The sequence below is a fragment of the Lycorma delicatula genome, chromosome 10 (genome assembly GCF_047948215.1).
Source record: "Lycorma delicatula isolate Av1 chromosome 10, ASM4794821v1, whole genome shotgun sequence".
Lineage (NCBI taxonomy): Eukaryota > Metazoa > Arthropoda > Insecta > Hemiptera > Fulgoridae > Lycorma > Lycorma delicatula.
This window is the reverse complement of record NC_134464.1, coordinates 95,847,041-95,862,285: the sequence shown is the minus strand read 5'-3', so window position 1 is coordinate 95,862,285 and position 15,245 is coordinate 95,847,041. Positions and strand designations below refer to the sequence as shown.

At 28.5% G+C, this 15,245-nt stretch overlaps 1 protein-coding gene across 1 annotated transcript in view; it reads right to left on the bottom strand.

The window, feature by feature from the left end:
* Nucleotides 1-4,140: 4,140 nt before the first annotated feature.
* The window catches only part of LOC142331025 (inositol-tetrakisphosphate 1-kinase-like), a 118,923-nt gene continuing 107,818 nt past the window's right edge, over nt 4,141-15,245 (bottom strand). The window contains exons 7-9 of the mRNA XM_075376606.1: nt 14,640-14,799; nt 10,163-10,402; nt 4,141-4,818 (exon numbers count right to left, since the gene is read on the bottom strand). Coding sequence (XP_075232721.1) covers nt 4,277-4,818; nt 10,163-10,402; nt 14,640-14,799 — 942 coding nt within the window. The 3' untranslated portion in view covers nt 4,141-4,276. The remainder of the gene's footprint in view (nt 4,819-10,162; nt 10,403-14,639; nt 14,800-15,245) is intronic.

The window sequence follows — 15,245 nt, the reverse complement described above, 5'->3', positions numbered from 1 at the left end:
ATCATTTATAGGTACAAGAGTTGTGGAATTATTAATTTTTCAAATTTGGTTTTTATATATATTATCCATTAAAAAAACATTAGAACCATTATGTTTAGAAATTTGTTTTATAAAATCTATTTCTTTGTTTAATTTACTTTTATTTTTATTATATTGTGTGTTATTAATTGCTCTATTAACCCTATGTATACGTGCACTAATTTTGTGTGACCACAGATCATGTGAATTTCTATGTGTTGTGGTTTTATTGGTTATAGGTTTCCTATATACTGACATTATAATTTGATTATTTTTGTTAATTTTGACACTAACTACTAGAAAATGTATTTCTCTATTTATGTCAATTTCGAAAGTAATTTCAAATTATTATAATACGAATTAATTTTATTTAAAATTATTAATGTTCATTGTATATAATGGCATTACAAACCACAAAAAAACATCATCAACATGCCTAGTCCATAATAGGATATCATGTGTATGAATAATGCTGTAAATAATTTTATCTTCAAAATCCTATAAATAAATCTCAGACATGATAGCTGATAGTGGAAAACCCATTGGTAAAGTATTTTCCTGAATATAATATTTATCATTAAGTTTAAAGTAATTTTGTTGGCAAATATTTCTAACGATAGTAATAATATTATCAATAAACATTCCATTAACAATTAAAATAACAAATAATAAAATAAGAACCCCACTGACATATAATTCATGTGGAATTTATAAAATAAAATGCAATGATTGTGACCATATATATATATATATATATATATATATATATATATATAGACAACCATACAAGACAATCATTTAATAAAATATGTACAAAATAACAATCACACTGATTTTTATATAATTCTTATATAATTCTGTATATATATATATATATATATAGCTAAAACTAATAGGTCTTTTAAAACTAGATTTTTAGAACACAATAGAAATTATAAAAATGATAAATTGGGTTTATCTAATGTTGTTGACCACCTTATTAATAACAAACATTCTGTATCTGATATTCGGATAAATTTGGAAATAGTAGAAATCAATAAATTTAATAATTGTAAAAGTTTGGTCATTTTGGAGAGATTTTGTACATACTTATATAACTTGATCAACTTTCAGAGATAATATAAAGATAACACTCTTATAAAAAAGCAGCAACAGATGGCAGCATGTTTTTAGATAAAAATAGATATAATCAGACTGTATATAAATAATTTCAAATCCATTCAGTAATGTAATATTGGCTGGCCAGGTTGCATGGTATAAAGTTTTCTAATTATTTTATTTTAAAATTTATTTTTAATTTTTAATTCTTAATTAATATCATATTTAAATATATGTAGTTATTTTATTTAATTCACTTCATGTTATGTATATATGATAGTAATTTTAATATTTTAATCTTTTCATTTTTATTTTTAAAAAAATTCTTATGTTTGATATGTAATTTTATATAATTTATATATATAACTGATGATGCAAGATCCTGCTAAAGTAGTATTGGAATGAAAAAGATAAGGTAAATATCATTTACTTTGTAATTCTGTACAAATTGGTTCTGTACAATTCTGTTATTCAAGTTGGTTTTTGATTACAATATATTGGTACAGAGGTATATGGGTCTTAAAAGAATTGACTTTAGAGAGAAAAAGAATTACATATATATATCTGTGTCAATAAAATATAAAATAATTGTATTTAGTACAATTTCTAACTCAAATTAATTTGATAATTATAAGTTTTTGAATCTAAAATAATAAAATTTGTTTTATAAAAAAGAATGCAAGATTCAAAATTTAATTAAATACTTTAAAAAATCTTGATTAGTAAAAGTAATTACATTACTTATATAATTTATTAGGGATTTCTAATACCATCTAGAATTCAATCCTAGTTATAATTGTTGGTGTGATAATGCAGTCTCCAAATATTCTCATACTTGTACAAGCAGTACAAATAAAAAACACAAATATTTAAGATTCTCAAGCTGAGTTACTAGATAATTAAATTTTTTTATTTTATTAGTTTTCATATGTTTTATGAATATAAATAGTTAATATTATAATGAATTATTACTGCAACAACTAACACTCTTGTATTAAAAATCTACGTATATAATGTATTTTTTAAGTAAATAAATAACAATCTCAATACGACTCTTAACTAATGGATATGTGGAAGCGCACCAGTGTATGTATTTGACACGTAATTTGGTTCATACATTTAATCCATAACTTTTTGTTGTAGCAAATAAAATAAATAATCTTAATTAAAATAATATCTTCTTTTTTTTAATTAAACAAAAATAATTTTACTGTTATCGTATTAACTCGAGTATCACCCGTAGATTGTTTGTTTTAAATTATGTATAGTTAAAATAGGCAGTGCTTACTCAAATTATGATTTAAAGCAACCAGAAAAGGCAAAGTAAATAATTAGTTCTCAATCTACCAACTGGTAACAACGAGGGGAATTTTCTTGAATGATTTTTTCAGAATAAAGAATATGTAGTTATTCTAACCACCCCTTCCTACTATAAATCATCATATATTACCATAGCAGCACTATTAACAGCATAATACATAAAATGAGCTTAATATCTTAAAAAAATAATTATACTAGTAAAAGAAAAACAGAATTTATAAAAAAGCTCATTAAAAACGTGGATAGCAGTGCATCCCTATATAGAGTTAATTATTTAGTGTGGACTGTTTTCAATTTACTGATCTTCCATGTTGTATCTTATTTGATACTAGATTCAAAAGGAAGGCATAAAACATTTTTTTATGTAATTATTTACAATGAATGTAAAAAGCGCACAATCACTTAAATATGAAATATGATGCACATGAGAATGAATATAAGGTAAGATTAACAAAATTTTTATCTAAAATAATTGATAACAAAGGAACTAACTGGATTATAAGAAAGCAACTTCATTCTTTATAACCTAATGAATCTAAAACGCTTCAAACATGTATGCAAGACTAACCAAGAAAAGAAAAGTTATATAAAGTTCTAATAACGAAAACAATTCCACAGACATTTATTTGTGGCTAATTCCAACAAGTCCAAAGCCTAAATGTAAGTTAATTTTTTTACAAGTTAAAAAAATGTCCAAAATATTTTGTGAAGAAAAAGATTAGACCTCTTTGAAGAAAAGGAGACAAGTGTTACTGTTAAAACAGAAATAGGCCAATTACACAACAACAACAAAATAATAATTTGTGAATATGTTTGGAATATAATGTTTTAAGGCAAGACTTGAATGTATTAAAAATGTTGTGCTATAAAATCAATACTAAGAAAAAACAAGTAATAAACTTACAATAAATCCTAATTACATAAATAAAATATTACAATTTCATAGATTACCAGACTCGTTTATTTGTAAATAAAATTTAATTAAAAAAATATTATAATAAGAACAGAAGGTTAAGAGAAGCAAATGTGTTTAATTTATGTTATTATTGTACTAAATTACAACCTAACTAAATTTAATAGATTATTTCTTCTGAAAGTTTGTGTAATTGACGTTAAACTAAGTTAAATAATACAGACTGGATTTGATAATTCTAATAGGTATTTGCAAACTGTCTAAAATATAAGAGCCCATTTCATTATATGTAGAAAAAGTGCTTGTATTTCTTTTATGTTTATTGAGTATTAATGGTGCCCATCTGTATGATAAGAGTAATAGCACTCTGCATTTTATCTGTAAATTGTAGCCTAATTCAAAACTAGACCGATCTTTGCATTTTTTAAATATATAAAATGTTATTATTACACAAATAATCCTGAGGTGAACTAACTGGAATTCTGATGATCCAGAAATGATAACACATATGCACACGTGCACACACACTTTTTTTTAACAGGGTCTAAGATAATTCTAAAAAACAAAATTTAAAAAAAGGAAAAACAGTATAAAAAATAATTTACTATGTTAAACTAAAAAACTATTAATCATGAAACAAATCCTTACACATTTTTTATTAATCGTCTAATCTTCACAATAATTTGAAGTTAATTTTGAAAGAATTGACCTAAGGATTGCACGTAGGAATTGCAAGGTGATGGAGAACTCAAGTAAATACGATGATCAGTTGTTGAACAAAAACTAAAAAATAGAAGCAATACTAATATTATTTAATAACATATATATATATAATTAACTGAAGCAAACAGATTTAGAACAATAATAAATTATACAAAAAATAATTTATACATATACCACATATTTATATAATTTTAATTATTGTATTTACAATTGTCTTTCGACCGATTTTTTACCAGAAACAGCCGTAACAGTTCTAACACGTCGGTGCTGTTGCTGTCTCTGTCGCAGTTGTTTTTTATGTTTTTTATCACCACCATTATTTAAATCACTGGTGTTAAACTGTGATTCGGCTTGTTGATTAACAATTAAATTTTTATTACTATTATGTTCATTATTATTTTTATTACTATTAATTATATCATCTTCGGCTTCATCATCGCTATCATCACCACCACTTTCTTCATCTTTGTAGTCGTCATCACCATCATCGTCTTCATCATCATCATCATCATCATCATCATCATCAGCATTATTATCATCATCTTTATTTTCAACACATCCATTTTCGACAACAATACAGTTACGTTGGTTATTTATTGATGATGAGTTATTTGCAATATTCATTCTATTTACTGGAGATGGTGATGTTGGATTTATTTTATTTTTTAATAACTGCTGATGATTATCGACTGAATATTGTATGCATTGCAGCAAATGATCAAAAAAATTAGGGTAACCATCATAACCTGAAACATATTTACAATCTAATGTAATTTAAAAAACAATGAAACTTATTTTTTATTTATATAAAAATAAAATGAAATTCAACCTTATCAACGATTCGTCCGCGTTCTCTTTTCTAGTGCTTTCAGTCATTCGACATCCTCAAGAAAAGTTATTCTTCAATTTGAGATCATTACAAATAAGGTATGTAGAATGTAAATTCATAAAATGTTAAAATACAACTTAAATTTTTAAGTTATAAAACTTAACTTATTTTTTGTTTAACTAATTATATTAATTCCTAATAAACAGGCATTTCTTACACTTTCAAAATAAACAAGCTTATAATCACTAATAAATGTAATTAAATATTGATTAACTTATAAATCCGTTTTTAATTACATATGTAGGATGTGTTTTGAAACTAAAGTACAGCCATATTTACTTTTTTATTATTTGAAGGAGTCAAAAGACCTAGACCAGGGATGCAAGGAGGTTCCCTAATTATTTGATAAGATAATTGTTCCTGACATGAACTGAGGGGTTTTTAGCAAGGGTTAGGAAAGTCCAAACAAGGATGCCTAATGTTACTTCAGCTAAGGACAAACATCACCCTCACCAAAGTCGCCTCTTCTTGGTCGTAAGAAACAGATTCCAGAGTTTGGTAAATCTAACTTGGTTTTCTCACAAATAAATTGTTTTCCCGCAAAAGATAAACAGACTATCCAAGGAATGAAGTACCAAGGAAGCAGTGGAAAGAAAACAGCAAAACTGGCAAAGGTTGAAGTTGAGGTGGAAGGAAAAGTTAAGTATATAGAAAGATCATATTAACAGCCAGATTCACCAGTACTTTGATTCACTTAAGAATTTATGTATGTTTTATGCTTTTTCTTACAACTTTATTATTTTGGAATATCAAGAACATTTCAACGAGTAGTATCCTTGGGAATCAATATATTTGAAATAAGGAAAAATAAAAACCAACTTTAGTTCAACTTTGCTGTTTAAAATTGCCCTTCATGAGAATAACAGACTGAAAGAATTTAGTGGCAAATAACCATAACAGTTGATGTCAATTAAAAAAAATAACAAACAGAAAACTTTGGGCCCATACACATGCTTGTATATGTACAGAAGATTTTCCTAATAAATATTGATAATTTTTAATATTAATGAAATTAACAATACTGACAATTTAGTTAATTTTAGACATCCAAATATTACTTTTTCAGTTTCAGAGTAAACCATTGAAGGATGTTCCAGGTTTCATAAAAACTATCAAAACCACACCCTTTTGGTCCCAGAAAACAATTACCATGATTTTCCTTCAATAATGGGCTTGTTTGAATTTTTTCGATTTAGGTGAACCAGAATGATGCCACTGCATAGATTGTTTTCTCTCAGTATTATCAAAAGAAATCCATGTTTTAATACCAGTGACAAATGCAAAAAAAATTCATCTCCCTTATGATTAAAGAGGTCGAGAAAAGCATGTGCAATGTCATTCTGTAATTTTTTGTGAGCATTTGTCAACATTTTCAGCACTCACCATTCATAAAATGTCTAGAGTGTCAATCACAATTCTCAACAATGTTGTCTTTGAAACTTCTGGAAATTCTATAGAAAGATTGCTAATAGTAAAGCGACAATTTTCTCTCATTTTTGCATTCACACAGAACATTCACTTTTGTGTTCAATGAGATCTTCAGTATAGACATTAGTCCTACCATTTCTCTGTTTAACATAAACATTTGAACGGCCTTCCTTATAAACTCATGACACTGCTGCCTCAATTATTCATAACTCATTGTGTTATGCTCATATGTTTTACACAATTGATGGTGAATTTCAGCAGCATTATGCCCTCTTGTGTTTAGAAATCTAATCGCTGATCAAACTTCACAAATGGTGGGTTTTTTATAACTGCACTCATTTTAACACACTGTCTTCCAAAGGCAAACAACAATGTTACATGCCCAACAGACCATTTAAAGCTACTGGTCATGCACAAACTAATCATTGTTGCCAATCACTATTAATAACTCATTGAACTTTACTTTTGAATCATGCCTTGCGTAATATATGGTTAATTATTTTAATATTACGTAGCAGATGTACAACCACTGAGATATGTGGCTATTTATTTAACTTTGGGTTTCTATTCCAATTTTCAACAGTCAGCTATTATTAGATGTTGAAAGCATGCTTCTTTCGTACGGGTTGATTGAATAAATCATATGTATATAATCGTCGATTTTCTATACATTTTACAACATGACTACTATCCACTTAGGGTAAGGTGAATTCAAGGAGGTCGACTGATTTGCTGAATTCATATTTTACAGTAAACTGTAAATATAATTCATTAATGAATATAAGAAATACGTGATATTTTTCTTGTGTGCACTTTTTTTTAAATTAGGAAGTATGTATTTTTAAACATGAAAGCTTTGCTCAGTAACAGTTGGTATTCAGGTCAAAATTTCAGTTACATATTCTAATGGACATGTTATTTCTGGTAGTATTGGTTAGTTTCTTCTACTTGCACATCGTTTATACTATTTCAGAATACATCTGACAATCAATAACATGTGGATTAGTGTAACATGCCAATGAATTAGCAATGATTAATTTGTAAACATTTTCTTAACGATCCAACAGTTTTATCTAAAATATAGAAATGCTACTATTGTCTACAGTAAATTAGCAAACACAATTCATACAAGTAAATCATTAAAATAACACTTTCAATCAATGATTTGAATTTTTAATCTTGTTACAGAATATTTATAATGACTAATTCGTAGACCATTATTTAAATACAGAGTATTTCTAAATTAGTTATACAAAAGTAGTCTTTAATAATGAAAAATAAATAACTTACAGAAATGTTTCATACAACACTGAATGCAATATATCTTCAAGTTTCATTTACAAATGTTTAATATGTCTTCCTTTAGTAACACGGCAGATGTCCCATCTGTAATCACTTTCCTGTTACATCTTATGAAGCATATCTTGATCTACGGTAGCAACTGTTTGTTATCCCACACCATAGCTTATCGACATTTCCCAAAGCGGAAGAACAAACACTCTTGTCTATAATGTAACCACAAACTGAGAAATCCATTGGAGTTAAATTAGGCGATCACAGTGGCCAGGAAATTGTTCCATCACATACATTGCAAGTCAGCACTTTGCTATTGAGATACACAACTGTGCAATGATAATGTGGTGGCATTCTATCTTTGTGGAAAATGAATTCTGTGCCCATATCCTGTTCTAATTATGGCATTAGATAATGTTCAAGCATGTCCAAGTACAATAATGCCAGTTACAGTTGACTCAGCAAAATGTAAAGGACATAAATTTTGTGACGGCACAAAAAACATTTACCTTAGGAGAGTCCTGTACTTGTTCAATCATGTGATGTGGATTCCGCTCATCCCATAACTGAACATTGTATCAATTCACTTTACCACTGATATGAAGGTTGCTTTATCACTGAACACAATTTTATTAAGGTATATCTTCAGCCCCAATTTTGTTCAACATGTTAACACAAAACTCAGTTCATTTTTCTTCATCATCTTCACTTAAAGCTTGTACCAGTTATAATCTGTAGGATTTAAATAACAGCTGATTATACAACAACTTCCATACTATAACTCTAGGAATATTCAATTCTAAGCTGGTGCATCCTGTTTATTTATCTGGACTATGGATGAATGAACGTCTGCCGCATTTGTTCAATTGCCACTTCAGAAACTGAAGGTCTACCCTGACTGGCATCCTATATGACACATAACCCGTTTCAATAAAACAATTGTACCATGTAATAACAGACTGTCTCTGAGGTGGTTGCTTGCCATATTTAGTCATAAATTGTCTCCGAATGGTAGTAGCCAATATGGATTCATGAAACCATAAACAACACTGAGCACGCACTGCAACAGTATACAACTCCGTGATGACTGATGGAATTACTCATTTGCGCGCGCCACCTAGTGAGAATGTTGGAAAGCAACGATGTAAATCAGAAACAAAACTTGAAGATATACTGTATTCAGTGATGTATCAAATATTACTATAAGTTACTTACTTTTTTCATTATTAAAGGTTACTTTTGTATAAATAATTTAGAAATACTTTATATTAATAAAGAATGCTGTAAACACGACACAATATTTCCTCTCTTGTGTGATTTAATAGGCCTGTGATGATAATTTATAATGATAAAATATGTGACGACGGTTTAGTAATGTATATATGACTTATCACTGTAGATGTAGCTTCCAATGTTACTACTTTCTTTATAAAGTGAAGCTTCATCGCTTGCTGTCTGTTCCAAGATACATGAATTGACAACTATACTTCCAAATATCAGAGTTGTATAGTTCTATAGTATTCTATTTTTGGTCTACCAAATGTTACCAATACATTTTATAACATTGTTAGTATACCATTACAACAAACTATATATCAAGTTAAAAAGATCAATACAAACTTAAAAAAATTAAGAGTATACTAATTAAAATTTACTGGTAATGTCAAGTATTACATTGAGCAGACTGAACATATATCAACTAAAAACACGTTTGAACATTATACAAAAACAGAAGAGTACAATAGTTTTGATATTGGAGTGGTTCCGAAATGTGTCAACAAGTGTTAAAAAGATAAAGCTAAGAAAGGTAAACAGAATACTCATCAACACCTCATAGAAACAGGACATGCAATCAAAAGTATAAACTTTAAGAAGAAAATTTTATACATAATACATACAAATCATTAACTCAATATGTTGGCATAAATGAAATTTACAAACACAAAAATAACATTCTTATGAAAAACTCATTAAAAATATGTTTTCCAACTGTTTATAAACAGATCTCATCAACTAACTGCAACATCATTGGCAAAGAAGTAATATTGTTAACAGCTTCAAAAAAAAAAAGTCTTCTGGAAAAGCACATTTTATTTATCATGTGGAAACATATTTTTTATAAGTCACATATAAGAAAGTGAATACTTTTCTATGTTAGTTTTTTAAACATTAGATTACATTTTATCATACTGATTAATGAATTATTTTTAATAAATTTTAACTGTACAATAAGTTTCCATTTCATAAATTGTATGAAAATCACATATATCAATGTACGCTAAATTTTTATGATGAATTGTTTTTTCCCTGATTAAGACCTTTAGAACCTCAAATAAAATATGCTGTATGCTGTATACAGAGACAAATTACACAAAGAATTCTTTGCTAAATAACAGTTATTTTTAATAAACCAGTAGTACATTTCATTCAAATTATACAATTTTTTTATATAAAATAATAATGAAAAATTAAATAATTACCAGGATAAGCATTAATATCAATTATTGCATGTCGACCAGTATTATTTTCAACAACAATATCAACACCAAGAAGTGACATGCCTAAAATATTTCTTAAAACATGTACAATCGCTTTTACTTTATCAGGATCAGCTGTTATATGTTGCTGTTGACCTTCTTCACCAGGATCCAGTATACTTAATGATGACGTAGAGTCAGATTTAGATACATCATGACTGTCAAAAAATATTGTCCCGTGATCTGCAATAAAGAAATATTATGTTACTTAATAATAAAATATTATTATGTATTACAGTTAACAGAAATGAATCACCAATAAAATGTAGTAACTGTTTACAATAAACCACGTATATATATTCAAAACTCAAATTAGTGAAACCTCTGAATAACACATTGTATTGAGACTGGAAAATATACCCACTATTTGGTATATATGATGTCTGTACATAAGAAACATCTTACTACAGTCCTAATTAACACATTGAGTGCCACTTAATGTGACAAAATTTTTCTGAAAACCTGACTTTTTAATTTTTTTTTAGCAACAATAATAATTTGGATAAAATGGGGGGGTTTACTAAAATTTTTACAGTATGATCGTTTATAAAGTCATATATGTGCCTCCTGAATGAATGTAAAGGATGGGCCATATTGACGGGACACATTTTAAATGAATTTGAGGAGCATGTTGGGCACAACATTAATTACCAACTATGTGGAACACATTGCCAAAGGACAGGAGTTTTGCACTGTATTTAGTGTATGAAGATTACATCCCTTAGATGGGCACCACCTTGACGAGAATATTCTTTGGCTCTAACAACCACATTCAGCATAGTTTGGCGCAGGTTCGCCAGGGATGGCTGCCATTTCCCTTCAGTTGCTGTCCTTCAGTTCAATGATGATAGTGGGCTTTGTGGTGCACACCTTCTCCTTTAGATAACCCCAAAGAAAATAGTCAAAAATTTAAAGGAATTAGATCGGGGAATGTAGACGGCCAATGGATATCACCGAATCTGGAGATGAGGCATCCCAGGACATGTCGAAGGGTTGTCATTGATACTACTGTAGTAAGACTGATGGCGCAATCTGCTGCATCCACATGTCCCTTAGGCCAAGCCGTTTCATTTCAGGAATGAAAAATGTTCGTAACATTGTACTTTGCCACCCAGCAGCGACTGAGATAATCTCATTATGTTTTTTCAACAAAAAATAGGAACCTATCACACAGGCATGACTCACTGCACAGCACACACTAACCCTGGCACTGTACAATGGCGTTTCTTGCAACAATTAAAGATTTTGTCTAGCCCAGAATCGATAGATTTGTTTATTGACATTACCAATGAGGTGGAAATGAGCTTTGTTGGATGTGATAAGGTGTTGCACAAAGTCATCACCTTTGCTGATAAACCAATCATAGAATATGGTTTTTTGAGCCTTATCTTGGTCGAACAATTTATGCACCACCTGCACCTTGTATGGATACTAGTAGTAAGTCCTTTTTAAGGATTTGCCACACAATGGTATATGGAATATGCACTTAACGACACAACTGCCGAGTAGACATCCTTGTACTTTTTTCCATGACATTAGACACATGTTCAGTGTTTATTGCACTACGCAATGATCAAGGTCTCCCAGAGAACCATTTTTTGTTCGTGACTGCGGTCTCACCAAAGTTGTGAACAGTATGTAGTATGACCTTTCAGGATTGTGCTACCAGTTTCTTAAAATATTGTTTGAAATGCCATTGGAGTTGTGATAATGGAGCTTTCGCTACTGAAGAACGCCTCCATGATGTACAAAATTTCAATGGCAGTCTACATCACGATGAATGAAAGAAACATGTATCAGTACAGTAACTCTCATCCTTACAGTTCTTGTTAAGCTATATGAAAAACATGCATGACCATTATTACTCACAGTATTCAAAATATAAATATGTCCCAACAATTTGGCCCACTCTGTATGTTCTGTAGGGCCACACATGCCATTTGGTGCCGACTGGATTTAATAGTTGTCACAGTAATCAGTGTTAGTTTATGTGCAATATAATTACTTTATTATGAAGATTATTACTGGTTATAAAATATACTTATCTAATACAGTTTTAATCCTGTATTTATGTGTTTTATTCTTAATATACTGTCGAAAAATTAGGCAGCCATGCCACAAAACCATAGAATCGTCTATACATAATTCCTTTTTACGACAGTACAAATTAGTCATTTTTTCCTTAAAAAAAACCAATTAAAGATTGTATCTTATGTATATAATTCCCTACTGCTTGTTCATTATTATAAAAATGAAGAGCTCTCATAATTACCGTAAATCTAATCCAGCCCATATAATTACAGAAAGCCAGTTTATTAAACAATGGGTACACCAATAATCTTTTATTCAGTTCAATTTAATGTTCCGCATGTGTAAAACAAGTCCCAGAAACAAGCAAAATTTTCTTTTATTACAGGTTTCCAAGATAAACGGGATTTAGGGAGATTCATCTTTGTTCTAAGACTTCTTAATTATTCGTTTCATTCACAGTCAACTTAAAAAACTTACCATCAGCTAGTAGCTGAAAATAGTTAATTGGCTTACCATCAGCTGGAACGAGAATACGAAGACCAGGATTTTCAACAAAATCAATTTTGTTTTAATTGACGGTCACCCACACAACATTACTTTTATATTTGTTGACTTTTATTTGTATTTGACTTTTATATTTGTTGTACGTCAAGTGGTTTTTGATATAGGTATATACCTATATATCAATGTATCCTATGTATCAATGTCATTTTCAGTTACCTGAATACCATCATCATTGGTTTCAGTTTCTCTGAATACAGTTTATACAGTTGAATGTAAGATTTTCATCTTCACTCAAATCACTTTCACTAACCGATTCTACATCATTGTCATCTAAATATTCATATTCAGAGTCACTTTCAGCACTAAATTCACTTTTATTACTCTCCTTTTTCAAAATATGTTTTAGTTCTTTCCGCGGATAATTTCTTTTTAACATTAAATCATTGTCTCTGACTGCAACAGACTCAGGATTTCACCATCAGCCATTATGAAAATAACGAAAAAACCTTGGGACCACAAACTACTATATAACATTCAACTAACATGCCACATAAAGGTTAACAGCTGAACTGAAAGGCATAAGTAGTATGCATTTCATATGACATGCATAGGCCACCAGATGGTGCTGATGCATGTCATATGCACCATTTGGCAGTCATTGCACTCAACATGTTAATGTCAAATTTTCACCTACATCACTTTCATCTTTATACTACACTCTGAAAATAAATGATAATCTATGAGTTAGCAAATGTAAATTGATTATTCATTTTTGCTATATTTTTTTCAAAAGACAAAATTGTTTTTCTAAATTAAACATTGTGCTATTTAAACTTCTTCAGTTTCAGAAACTTCTTACAAATACTAAAGTGTGGATCACTTTCGGTATGTGATGTAATCTCTTTGATGGATTCACTATAACCTCAAGTTCTTTTTTTCTATTAAAAATGTGATGTTTTAAGTATAGCTTATCTATTCTAAAGAATTTTCATGGTAGTGGATTTCAGGCAATAATAACCAACCTGTGTATTGATCTTCAAATAAAACTTTGTAACTAACTATTTGTGGAATCAGTTTTGAACTGTAATGGCTGAATATAAAATCGACATCTGTACCTAATATCTGTAGAAAAGATATTTCCATCAATACTAATTAACTTATGTTCTACATTGTAACTTAGCCGTCAATTAAATTACTGTTTTCCCAAACACTGATGTCATTTGCAGTGATTTACTGGTGTAAAGAACAGAAATCAACTTCTTATTATTTTTTTTATGATGAAAAAATGTTAACTTTAAATGAGTTCAAACTTTTTTGATTTGTGTAAATTATTAATAAAGTTTAAAACAACCTGAGAATTTTCTTTTAATTAATAAATTAAGAAGTTTTAGAAACATTTTCTAAATTTTTTTTGGAGACCAAAAATTAATATTACCCAACAAAATAATAATTTTGTCAAGTATAACTATTTATTTTTATTATTTTTATTTCTTTTATGTTATTAAGTTTTCATTTAAAATATACAAAAATATTTTCATAATTTTTTTTACAAGGCTTGAAAAATTTGAAAATTTAGGCGGTTTATATAATTTAAGTGCAACAATACTCTATTACAAATAGACTTAAAACAAATTCACAAGCCAGTTTAAGCATATTTAACAAGTAGAATATGGCTGAAAAATATTTTATCAGTAAACAGATTAATTTATTTTATATACAATAACAAAATTAATAAACGAATCACAAAATAAGCTAATTAACAATTAAGAAATAAATGTTAACAGAAAAAACCTAATCTTACATTTTAAAGTAAAATCCTCTCACATAAATAGAATAAACCGAATTAATATTTGTTTTAATGTAAATGAATAAATTGATAAATTACCACACGGATAGAAGTTTTTTAATGAAGGCCTTTCAACAACATAGTATTGTTCACCCAATATATACACTTTAAACAATATAGCATTATGATTAACAAACGATTGAGCAACACATGGCGGTTTGCAATCTTTTAATCCAGCTTCATTGAATATCACCGCCATCTGTAAACAAAATAAAAACATTATTAATTCATAATAATAAAAAGAATCAAGCTAATGTAAACTCGCTTAATTTCATGAACACAACTTGAATACAATCAAAAGATTTGATTGCAAGTCTTTTATTTATAAAACATATTAAACAAATAAAAATACTATATTATTTATAATTTATGAAAATTAAGTAAATATTAAATAAAGAACTACGATTTAAGAAAAATCTGAATTATATCTCAATAAATTTATACTTTCACAGTACCTTTAAATCTAATGCTTTTTTTAAAAATCTTATGTGTTCATTTCTGTACACGGGATGCAACTGTTTCAGGAGGTTATAACTGGATTCATTTAACTTAAATTTACAAAAAAAAATGTTTTTCCATAATTACAATTTTTAATCATCTATGGTTAGTTAAAGGTGCAGGTCTGTCTAACTGTCTGAGGTTCAA